The sequence below is a fragment of the Serinus canaria genome, chromosome Z, assembly GCF_022539315.1.
Source record: "Serinus canaria isolate serCan28SL12 chromosome Z, serCan2020, whole genome shotgun sequence".
In the NCBI taxonomy this organism is placed as follows: domain Eukaryota; kingdom Metazoa; phylum Chordata; class Aves; order Passeriformes; family Fringillidae; genus Serinus; species Serinus canaria.
The window spans coordinates 28,968,525-28,980,350 of record NC_066343.1 but is presented as its reverse complement, the minus strand read 5'-3'; the positions used below and the strand labels follow the sequence as shown (position 1 = coordinate 28,980,350).

At 47.3% G+C, this 11,826-nt stretch overlaps 1 protein-coding gene across 4 annotated transcripts; it reads right to left on the bottom strand.

The window, feature by feature from the left end:
• Positions 1 to 2,988: 2,988 nt before the first annotated feature.
• On the bottom strand, positions 2,989 to 11,148 carry XPA (XPA, DNA damage recognition and repair factor). 4 transcript variants are annotated; one of them, XM_050987019.1, is made up of 7 exons: positions 11,128 to 11,148; positions 9,694 to 9,982; positions 9,209 to 9,334; positions 7,070 to 7,175; positions 5,318 to 5,483; positions 4,566 to 4,683; positions 2,989 to 3,219 (listed from the first exon to the last, which is right to left on the bottom strand). In XM_050987019.1, the coding sequence occupies exons 1-7, from the start codon at positions 11,131 to 11,133 to the stop codon at positions 3,071 to 3,073; spliced, it is 960 nt and encodes a 319-aa protein (XP_050842976.1). In that variant the 5' UTR covers positions 11,134 to 11,148; the 3' UTR covers positions 2,989 to 3,070. The 4 variants fall into 4 exon arrangements, 3 of the variants coding, with proteins under 3 accessions (XP_050842976.1, XP_050842978.1, XP_050842977.1); XR_007780473.1 differs by having other exon boundaries at positions 3,151 to 3,219; positions 4,566 to 4,714; XM_050987021.1 differs by lacking the exon at positions 7,070 to 7,175 and having other exon boundaries at positions 9,720 to 9,982.
• Positions 11,149 to 11,826: the final 678 nt, after the last annotated feature.

The window sequence follows — 11,826 nt, the reverse complement described above, 5'->3', positions numbered from 1 at the left end:
GCAGACCATAAAGAAAAGGTATTAAGCAGGACTGGCCCCAGCACAGACCCCTGAGAGCACCACTGGTGACCAGCCCCCAGCTGGATGTGACACCATTCACCTCCACTCTCTGGGCCTGACTGTGCAGCCTGTTTCTAACCCAGCAGAGAGTGCTCCTGTCCAAGCCGTGGGCTGCCAGCTTTTCCAAGAAAAGCCTCTGGGAGATGGTGCCAAAGCTTTGCTGAAGGTCAGGTGGACAACATCCACAGCCTTCCCCTCACCCTCTGGGGAGGTCACCTAGTCATGACAGATCAGGCTGGTCAGGCAGGACATACCTTTCCCAAAACTGCATTGGCTGGGTCCAGTCCCCTGGTTTTCCTGCATGTGCTGTGTGGTCACACTCATGATCTGTTCCATCCCACTACAGAGGCTGACAGACCTATAGTTCCCTGGATCCTCCTTCCGTCCCTTCTTGTAGATGGGCATCACACTGGCCAGCTAAGTCAACCCAGACCTTCCTGGTTATCTAGGACTGATGACAAATGATGCAGAGCAGCTTAGTGAGCTCTCCTTCCAGCTCCCTCAGTGTCCTTGGGTGAATCCCATCTATCCCATGGACTTGGGTCTAATGGCTCATTAACAGGTCACTAACTATTGCCTCCTGGATTACAGGAGGTCAGTGCTGCTCCCTGTCCCTCTCTACCTGCTCAGAGTCAGGTTGTTCTAAGGATACCTGGTCTTTCTGTTAAACTCTGAGGCAAAGAACCAAAGTACCTCAACATTTTCCTTGCCCTTAATGACAATGTCCCCCCATGCATCTAATGAAGATTCTCCTAGACCCTCCTTTTGTTATTTATAAAAACACTTTATATTTCACAGTGGTGGCCAGATTGAGTTCCAGCTGACCTTTTATCTTTCTAATTATCTCTCTATATGACCTACCATCATCCTTGTACTCTTCTTGAGTTGTCTGCCCCTTGTTTCAAGGGTCATAACCTCTTTTCCCTGAGTTACAGCAGAAGAATCCTGTTCAACTAGGAGGAACAGGAAGACCAGGCTGGTCTTCCTCCGGCACAGAAGGAAAGTCTGCTCCTCCGCCTTTCAAGATTTCCTCTTTAAAGCATGGCCAGTCTTCATGGGACCCCTTTGTTATTAAGGACTGTATCCCAGGGGATTCTGTGAACCAGTGTTCTGAATATGCCAGGGCCCACCCTCCAGAAACCCAAGGCAGAGGTTTTGTTGACCCTGTTCCTTACTTACCAAGGGTTAAAACTATCATTTCACTGTGCCCAAGATGGCCTCCAACCACATCTCCCACCAGCCCTTCTCTGTTCATAAACAGCAGATCTACGAGGCCACTGCCCCTGATAAGCTCGTGTTGTAGTTCAGGAATGGTGTTCTCCAATTTAGCATTTCTACTGAAACAGTCTAAACCATGCATAGCTTGCTCAACTCCTCCCAGCAGAAGCAGATGAGAATTAGAGGCACAAAAGGATTGAGAGCAAGGATTGAGATAAGAACAATTTACTGGAAGCAGCAATGAGGTAAGAAACAAACAGAACCAATATTGATATCAATATTGTGTGCAGGAGAGATGATCAATTCACATGCAAATGCCCACCCCATGAAATCCGATGTTAGCCTGGCTGGAAAGGATGTCCTTCTGCCCACCCACCCCTGTGTATGGTGTGAGGTGGCACAGGATAATGTCCCAGTCTGGCTTATGCCCCTCCTGGCTATGGCAAAAAATAACTGTCCCGGCCAGAACCAGGACAGCTCACTTGCCAGCTGTCCTTTGTCTTCCACACACTCCAGGAACCGCCTAGACTGCTGCCTCTCCCCTGCTGCTTTCAGCAGACATCCCACAAATTAAAGTCTCCCACAAGAACAGAGCTAGTGATTGTGAAACACCAGCTAGCTTCTCATAGAACATTTCATTTGCCCCTTTATCCTGTCTGGGTGGTCTGTAACAGACTCCCCCTCGGATGTCTGCTTCGTTGGCCTTTACCCGACCCTTACCCACAGGCACCCAACCACCACTGTGAAAACTCTCTCCTACAGAGCCACCCCACCACCCCTGCTTGCCCACTGTCCCTTCTGAAGAGCTTATGACCACCACTGCAGCACTCCAGCCACTGTGATGGGAGTCATCCCGTCACATTTCCATACTGGCAAATATGTCATAGTTTTCCTATTGAAAATTTCAGTTCTGTTCACAGCCACAGTGGCTAAGGCTCACAAAGGAAGTCTCCAGAGACTTCCCTGGAATCTGCCATATTTACAATGCTAAATAAATGTAGAGCCACACACGATCCTTTACTTCAGAACATGTTCCTTCAGTAAATGCCACATGCATTCCCCCAACAGCTGCAAGAATGGGAATTTAAAATTAAAACTTTAAAGTAAATTCACTCTACTAAAAGCAAGCACCACTCAAGTGCATTTAAAAGAATTTTATCATGGAATGCTACTTCCCTTTTGCCCCAAAGACAGGTCTTGACCCTTGCCTTGGTCTCTGCTTCAAAAGTTGGGAAGGACAAAAAAGGGAAAAAAAGATGTATACAATTAAGGATCTATCCTGTAAAATACAGTAGATATATGTCAGAAGCTCCCCAGAAGGCAGGCAGCTTTCCTTTTAAAAGAGAATTCTCCTTTACGGACTTGTGCATCTGAGCCAAAGGAGAACCTGCATCATTATATGGCCTCCAACCACCAGAATTGCTGCTCTACCAGCCCTTTGCCTGCCCATGACCAGGAACTGAAAACCAGAAAACAGAAAATAAGCCTTCTTCCTGATGGGTGCAGAAAAGCCATGGGAAGTTCACCCCAATTTCATCAGTGCATCCAGTACAATGATACAAACTTAACATCTTTTGACCAAGAGGATACCAATTGTTGAACTGCTGCCATAGTCTACCCTCAGATTTAGCTTAAAGGCCAAAGCCTACTATTCTTCACAGAGCTTCTTGCAACCGAAAAATATAATGCTTCACAAAATTTGGCAACAGCTTGTTCATAATTAGAATTTATTTGACTTTAATACAAAATACTGTTAAAAACAAAGTAAAATTTAAAAAAAAATAGGTTAACACTACATCTTCTCATAAGTTAATTCATGGCCACACACAGTGCATGTCTTTTTATATGTATCTTCATCAATGTTTTCTTCTGGTCCATATTCATGTTCATGGATACTGGCTTGTTTCTTCCACAAACTACTCCTTACGGCACGGCGGAGTTCTGGTAAAGAATACAAGAAAGTTTTAAGATTTTAAAAAATCCTAAACAGTGTTCAATAAAACTCAAGCTAACCAGCTTCTTGAGGCCTATAGATGACAATATGCTTGCTGCCCATCTTCCACAAGGTCTGGGAAAAAATCTGCTCTTGCAAGAACAAGCTCTGACTTGCCTTGCAATCCTCACCTTATTTGCATATTTTAAAGGCCAAGAACTACACTGTCATGGGATCTCATAGGCAAAGATTTTCCATCTGGACTAAAGATGAGTTGCTTCTGCTTTTTCACACAAAGCCATTCAAAGATATCCAAAAGGGGTTGGTGGAACGTAAAGGAAAAGTTTTTATAGAACACCTCATTTATTTTACATGACCAAGAAAGAGTCATTTTCATTCAGGTCACAGTGAGCCTCCCAAATGAGTTGGCATTCTCTAAGCTTTATGCCCAGTAACATGAGTTGCCTCTGCAGCATCCGCAGTGAAATCTGCGGGTTCTCTAGAGCGCACAAGCTGGCAGCAGGGCCCAAGATATTATCCGGATGTTGCAAGCGGGTGGCAAGAATACTGAGCAGCAAAATGTGGTCACATTTTGAGCCGAGCCATTCAGGCTGCAAACTTTGTCACGTTAAGGCCTGTACTTGCACTGAACTCTGGCATCTTGGCTACAGTCTGCTGCCAGTCCTTCTGTGTGCACAACATCAATGGCCCAGACGGGTTATTTGTGCAAGCCCAAGTTCTGCCTCCTTCAGACAACCCTAGTACAGCCAGCTCAAGTTTTCTGCCCTTGTAACCACCCCCCCAAAGCAAAGCATGGATGCTATAGGTGGTACAAAAGGTTCCACCCATCAAATACTCCTCTAAATAATAATTTATCAGAGAAAAAACCTGTAGAGCAATTTGCAGTAAACACAGCAGCTAGGAATACTGTGAACAACAGGAAAGGCCATTTTCATTACAGTCATTCCACCTGAAGGCTATCACAGAAGTATAACCCATGGCCAAAAAAATCCCTGTCTTCCACTAGTCAAAAGTATCAGAAGCAATGCATGGCACATTCTGGGTCATACACAAAAATTTGAAAAACACTATAATGAACCATTGTAATTGATTTCTGTCACATAATGTCCACAGGGCAACAGGGGAAAAAAGTTGGAAGGGACCTCAAGCTTTGCAGTCCAACACTGCCCAAAATAGTCATCTATGTGGTCACACTAGACTGCTCCAGGCTCACCATAGTCCTGAAAACCTCCATTTTACCACACCGAGTATCTTCTCAGTAATTTATTCAGATGCAGACACAGGTTTAAACAGAACTGTACTTCCCTTCAGGTACTCAAATATGTAATTTTACCTTTAACTTTCTTGTCAAACTTCTTCTGTTTCATCTTCTCTCTGCTATCACGGCGGAGCTCCTTTGCTTCTTGCAATGCTTCTTCACTACCCCAGACTTCAAGTGAACGCTTGATTACCTACAGGATGGACATAAATGCCTTTTTTTTCCTGAAACGATAAAAGTAAACTATTCTACTTACAAATTTATTTTTTCCCTACACACACATAAACCAACCAATCTTACTCTGCCTCCCACCTGTCTCTGCTCTTGACTCACAGAAGACTGCCCTCCTTCCACAGGAAGAGGCAACACTGGTCTTTAGTATCAGCTGGATGTAACTTAGGAAAACTTAAATCCAACTCTAATTTTGTCCATATTTTACTAAAGCAGTGCAATGGCTATGAAGTACCAAACAAGAAATGACAAGAGCCCTGGGAAATCCACTTGCCTTTCCTGACACCTCTGCAGGCAAAGCTGTGAACACAGCTACAAAGGGCCACACACAGCTGCAGCTGCCCCATGCAATGCAGAGAAAAACTGAAGGGCCGTGTGCTTTGTGACTTGTAATGGTGCAACCCACTAAAGTTCTGCTCAGTGAACATCTTAAAAATGCTCTCAAAACCAGACACTTTCACAACTTGGACTGCAACCATTAGCTATAACAAGCTATACATATCACACTTAGCTTTGACAAAACCATTTATGTACCAAGTGACAACCAAAGCTGTATGAAGGTTAAAAAAGGTTTGAAACACAGTAAATTTCTATACCTGTAGTTTTAAATAAAGTTTCATTTCACCCCATCGTGAATTATGAGGGTTTTTCTTCACAATGAATCTGAGCACTGGTTCCCTCTTGTCTAAGTCACAGTCTTTAAGCAGATACTCTTCTTTTGCTTCTGTCCTTGTTATAAGCTTATGTTTATCTTCAACATCTCTGCAAGATGTAAAATAATGATGAGAAAGCTACACCCTAAAACTACAGGTTATTAACATCTAAGTCCCCATCTCTCCTAACATTCCTGAAATACAGGTAGCTCTAATACCCTCAGTGTTTTATGCATGCAAATAACTTTGGATTCCAACAACCTAGCTGAATTCCAGACTAGATTTACTGAAATTAAGTGTTTAAAAATTCCCATTTCAGCAAACAGACTGAGAAGCCTGCTCTTCTAGAAAGGCTTTTCTTCTATTTTCTTACAAGAGGAAATAACTGAAACTTAAAACGAATATGAATAATTTCAGGTATTCACTTAATTCAGATGAAATCCAAGAGGACAGAAGCATGAGCCTCACATGGTCAAGACACAAAGAATGCGTAATGTGAGACAGGTCAGATCACCTGAGAATATACACACTCCATATGCTTCTAGATCTCAGAAACTGATTAGCAACACAGAGCACTTCTTTCTATAATGCAAGACAGTAGGCAACCATAAAATAAAGGCTCTTTAAAGACTGTAGCCTCTACCAGATAGGTAAGGAAAAACTCCCTAACCACAGCAGCATTTATGAGTTAATGGAAAAAATTACATTTACGCAATCCTGACTGAAGTACAACTTGAATCGAATCGCTTGAGCCAAATGATCTCCCAAACATTAAGTGCTAACAACGGTAATCAAGGGAAGTACTGCTGTAAATGTAGCTTCACTAGAATTCAAAGTTCAGTTACAGCTAATGCACCAAGGACGCTCCAGCCATCAGCTGCAAGAGCTTAGACCAAAGACTCCACAGGCTCCAAGTCCTGTCCCTATCATCCTTTTCCTACCCACTGTAACTTTTGAGACAGAACTTTGCCTCCAATATGACTGCCAACTGCCTACACCATGTGCACATCCCTAACGACTCCCTGCAGTAAATGGGTAGGCTCCCAGAACCAACTGCTTTTTCATTTCATTCACCCAATTCATTCTTACACACATGGGCAACCAGCTGCTGCAGTTGGTTTCATTGCCCTGGTTATCTTGATGGCTTTTGGAGCGTTTTCTGTGTTAAAAGAGCTTGCTCTTCTCTCAAGGTCAAAATGCTTACCTCGCAGGCCAACCAGTAACCTCCCATGGGGACTCTGCCCTTTGGCTGCTGTGCTTCCAGCACGCCCATGCTGACCAAAGTACCAACTTTACTTGAGTTAAAACACAGGGACCGCAAACACTCTCCTAATCCCTGCTCCACTTCAGAGAGTGGATATTTGTGTTGCTTTAGGTTTTCAAATGGCTCTAGTCTGCAGCCAGACATAAATTTTCACACTGACAAAACACACCAACTGCTCTCATGACATCCCATTTCCGTAGGGTTGTGAAAATCCACCGATGGAAACTATCCTAAGGCAGGCTTATGAGACAATTTGTGATTCAATTCCATAATGGAACTTGCACAGGGTATCAGTCAAATTTACATTTTTTTTCAAAGTTACTGAAATATGTCTCTTGCTGACAGTCTCTTTAAACGACTGTAACTCACTGAATTATAGCCAGCAATCTTTATGTAAAATAGTGTTTTTATCTCCTGATTATTTGTAATACCTGCAATTATCACATGTTGCCCAATCAAAGTGCTGCATAAGGTAGGAGTCCATGAATTCTTTGCCACAGTCTCCACAGATGAGATAGTCAAATTCTAGCACGGGTGCTAATGAAAAGAAATATTTTTTAAAGGGACTACAATGATAAAAACAAGCATCTAGAATTGGTATTACAGGCAATTTTACTAGAATTCATATAAGCATATTACAAACTACTTTCACTCTATCAAAGTTTTTCAGAACAATACAGTACAAATTCAAACCCATTACCACACAATTCCATGTATATTGGAATGTTTTAAGTTCAGCGTTAAGTACTTAACTTTAACATTTAAATGTATATTTAACTTAACCAACGTTGAAAAAAGAATTCTCCACATTTCTCCCACAAAGTGCTTCAAATCCTTTCCTGCCACTTCCTCTGTTCTGACCCTTCCAAAATATCCTGTTATAGAGGACATGTGGGCAGAAACGGGAGGAAGCAGAGAAGGGATTCAGTTTGAAGAGGGTGGCTAGAGCAGGAAACTACAGGAACTGCGCTGGCATCAGAGTTGTCTCAGCTCTGCTCCAGTTTTTTCCCTAGCTCAGCCACACCTGCCTCTCCCTAAACAAGCTCAGTGGAAGCCCGGGGCAGTTGGCAAGGTTCTTGTCCGTTCCAGCTGGCAGAAACGGAGGTGGATGGCCAGAGAGCTGCTAGGAGTGGAATGGGGATGGAGCTCCACTACAATCCTCTCCCCAAGCCCTCTCAGCACTGCTCCAAGCCCAGACTCATCTCAGCACCAGCCACTGCTTCTGGCCGCATCCTCAACGGGTGGATCACCTCCAGCGTCATCACCATCTGCTTTTATGTTTCACAGGACACCAAGAAACACCGATTCGGTTAACAGGTATAAGAACATTCCTTGAACAGTAACATTGGAATTCTATCAGAAAATTAACATTTCTATACAGTTTTGAAATCTGAAAGCGATGCAGTGCTGTGAAATTTGGAACACCTGAAGCAGAAGATTAGTGGTTAACATGCAGCACCATATATTTTAATTGCGTTTGCATTTATAGCAGATCCGATCCAGCAAAGACGACATTTTATGTAAATTCAGTCCTACTAGCGACAGCCGGATGCTCAGTACTTCAGTCATTTCATACTCTTACATCACATTCCATCATTTAAGGCAGTGCTCCCGAACACGAAGACATTTTATTGACAATGACGTTATGAATTACACAGCAAAAAATACGCCCAGTGTAAAGGCATCCCAGATCTACTTTAATTTATTGTTAAACATTAGCCCATCAAAAGAAGCAGGGCTGCTAATTGTTTACACCGTTAATGAAATCTGGTGCTGATTTCTAACAAAGAGATACACTGCACCAACAGCCCCGCAGCTGATTCAAGCAGAACAAAGCAAGACAAAGACAATCCCAGAGAAGAAAGTCGATCTATATTGGGACCCTTACTTCTCCATTTGTTTTTTTTGGGGGGGAGAATATCGCAAGGCAACGTGCTGAAATCCTCCACCGAACGATCAGTAACTTGGCGCCAGCACGTTTTATAACGATAAAAGCTGGCACTGCAGCAGCGCTCCGGTCTTGGCACAAACCACATAAATCTTAAAATTCCTACAACCGACGAAGCCGCGAAAATTTACGCTAATGTCGGTCTTAAAATTCAAACTCCCCGAAAGAAATAATAGAAATAACGTTTATCGGGAAGAAAAAAAATTAAAATGTGCTATACCCAAGGGCACTGGCTGTGTCCCACTTCTGCGGCTTAAAATTCTTCATTTTAATTACCGCGCATTTACTATAGCCGATTTAATGCTGAAAAGAATCGGACGCGCCACTAATCGAGCACATCCAGAAAAACGTGTGAAGAAGGAAAAGAGATGGCAGCACTTAAAAAAAAAAGAAAAAAAAAAAAAAAGAAAAAAGAAAGAAAAAGAGGGTAAGAAAGGAGAGTAAAAAAAGCCCGGGAAAAAAAAAAAAAGGCGCCCATCCATCCCGCCCCGCTGGCGCGGCCGGAGCCGGCTCACTGTCGCCCCCGCGCCTTCCTGCCCTCCCCCGCCAGCCGCGCGCACGCGGCGCCGCCTCCTCCCTGCCAAACCCCCGCCGCTCCCTACACGTTTTTTATCTTAATTACCGGGGGGGTGCACGATCTTCTCGCCGGCGCCGCGCTCTTCCTTCTCCTCGTTCTCCTCCTCCTCCAGGAAGAATCCCCCTCCCGTGTCCACGACCTTGGGGAGGGCCCGCGCCCGCGCGCCGCCGCCTGCAGGAGCACAAACGAGGCGGGTGCTGCGTTAAAGCGCCGCCGCCAGCAGGGGGCGCGCGCGGCCGCCCCCACCGCGCCGCGCGCGCGAGGCGGGGGGCCGCGCGGAGAGCGCGCGCGTGCAAGAGCCCCCCCCTCCCCCACACATGTGGGGGGAGGGGGGGGCCCCTCGCGCGCCGCGGCGGATTCTTCCCCCCCCCCCAGCCGCCACTCCGCTCCAGCCACCCTACCGCACCCTCCCCCCCCCCCGCCGCCGCCGCCCCCACCGCCTCATGGCCGGCGGAGCCCCTTTTACCCCACACCTTTCCCCTCTCGAAACCTCCCCCCTAAAAAAGAGAAAAAAGGGCGCGGGGACTCGCCCGTTCCGCCGCCGCCGCCATCCGACCTGCGGCAGGGTAGGGCCGGGCCGCCAGCCGCGCCTGCCGCAGTGCCAGCGCCCGCTGCCGGTTCCGCTCGATCTTCGCCAGCGCCGCCGCTGAGAGGTGCGGCCGCTCGCCCGCCGCAGTCGAAATCTTCTGCTCGTGGTCTTGCTCGTGGGCCGGGGCCGCGCCCGCCATGGCGGCGGCGGGAGCGACGGAGCCCCGTGGTCCCCCCCGCTCCGGCAGCCGCTCTCGCCCTTCCCCTCGCCGAGCCGCCGCCGCACTGCGCCTGCGCAGGGCGAGGGGCGGGGGTGGCCACAGAAGGGGCGAGGCCGCCCGCGCAGGCGCGCTGCCGCCGCCCCGCCCCTCCCCGCGAGCCGCCAGGGCGGGGGCCCCGCCCCGCCGCCGCCGCGCGGGGAGCGCAGGGACGGAGGAGCGCTCGAGGTGGTTGAGGGGAAGGGGGAGCGGCGCGGCGGCCAGGCGGCGGGGCGGGGCCCGCGGCCCGCGTGGCGCGCGGGGGTGGGGGGCGGGGGGCGCGCGCGGGCCGGGGTGGGGGCCGGTGTCGGCCGGGGGGGCGGCTATGCCGTGATCGGGACCGCGACCGGGACCGCGGGACCGGGGAGGGGACGGACTGGGGGAGGGGAGCCGATGATGACCCTGCGCTTTCTGCACCGTCCCCCGCCTAGGGCCTGAGCGGCCCCGTGGAAAAAAAAAAAGCCATAAATCCCGCCCCGCCCGGCAGGAATTCCTCAGCAGCGTCACCCAGCAATGCCCCTTTTGTCCGCCCGGCCCGGCCCCGCCACATCCCTGCGCGAGGCTGGTGCTCGGCCGGAAACGGCCCCGGCCACGTTTTCTGCCCTGAAAACTGTGCAGGAGCGCTCTCCCCACTCCTTGCTCCTGCTGTGCGCAGCCCGCCGTGTCCCAGCCTCGCTCGGCACGGGCAAGGAGGGCTTTCCTAACAAAATCCCCGTCCTGCCCTTAATGGTTTCGCGTGTTCCATGCAAGGGAGGATAAATGGAGGCTGCAACCTCCCTTACTGACGAGGGACGCGCAAATGGCTTTGTCATGCAAATGTGGCTCTAAGCCACTTTCATATAAAGCCACTTAATGCCGAGCAGCCAGTGATCTTCGCCCGCCCGTCAGGCAGTGCCTGCCCTGTCCTTGAAGAAACGGAAATGGAGGCACTGGCACAGATGCGTGCTCCCTGCCTCCATGCTGAAACGGGATGACCTCAGCACAGGGAGAAGCCTTCCTTCCCCCCCACCCCCCATACACCCCCCCCCAAAAAAAAAAAAAAAAAAAAAAAAAAGGAAAGAAAAGAAAAGAAAAGCTCGCTCTCTTCCGTGAAACTAAACTTGTTTCCTGCCAAACCTTCCTTGCTGCTCCCAGAGTACGTCCCTTGTCCCTCTCCGTTCAAATGCCCGCGGTAATTACCTGCATGGATTGTGTTTCTCCTGTGTCCTAAAACATTTTATTTCTTTTTAGCTTGTCGTCCTCGCTTGGCATTAACTTTCGACAAACAACCAGCAGAGTGTGCTATGAACGCTGAGAGAAAAGAACATGCCGGCTGCGGAATTTTTTAAATATAGATATATATATATAGATATAATATATATATATATATATATATATATATATATATCTACACAACCATATATATATATATTACACACATATATATATGTGTATACATATGTACAGAAATGCAGATGAAGACATTTTAAGTAGTTCTAATACTTGCATGAGTGGTAGGTAGCTCCTCCCGTCAATTAAAATACTTCTCTTGTCCCACATCACAGAACCTCTTCCTTAAAAATTAATAACCAAGTCATACTAAACCGTCTGCTTTCAGCGAGATTGCTTTCCAGTGTTTGTATAAAGTTGGAAAAGTGCCACAGTGGAGATGTCCAAATATGTTTCACAGTCAGAGAGAAGGATCTAGAACACAAGGTATTTAATAGATGAAAATGCAAATCGTAACCCCAGCGTACAGGAAGCAGCTTATGCAATTATACAGTATGAGCATACGTTCCTCCAACCTCATTACTCCCTTGTTTGGACTGACTTACTGACAGTAGAGTTCCAAACAGAGTAATAAACACAGTAGAAACAAGTGAAATAAAAAAAGATAGA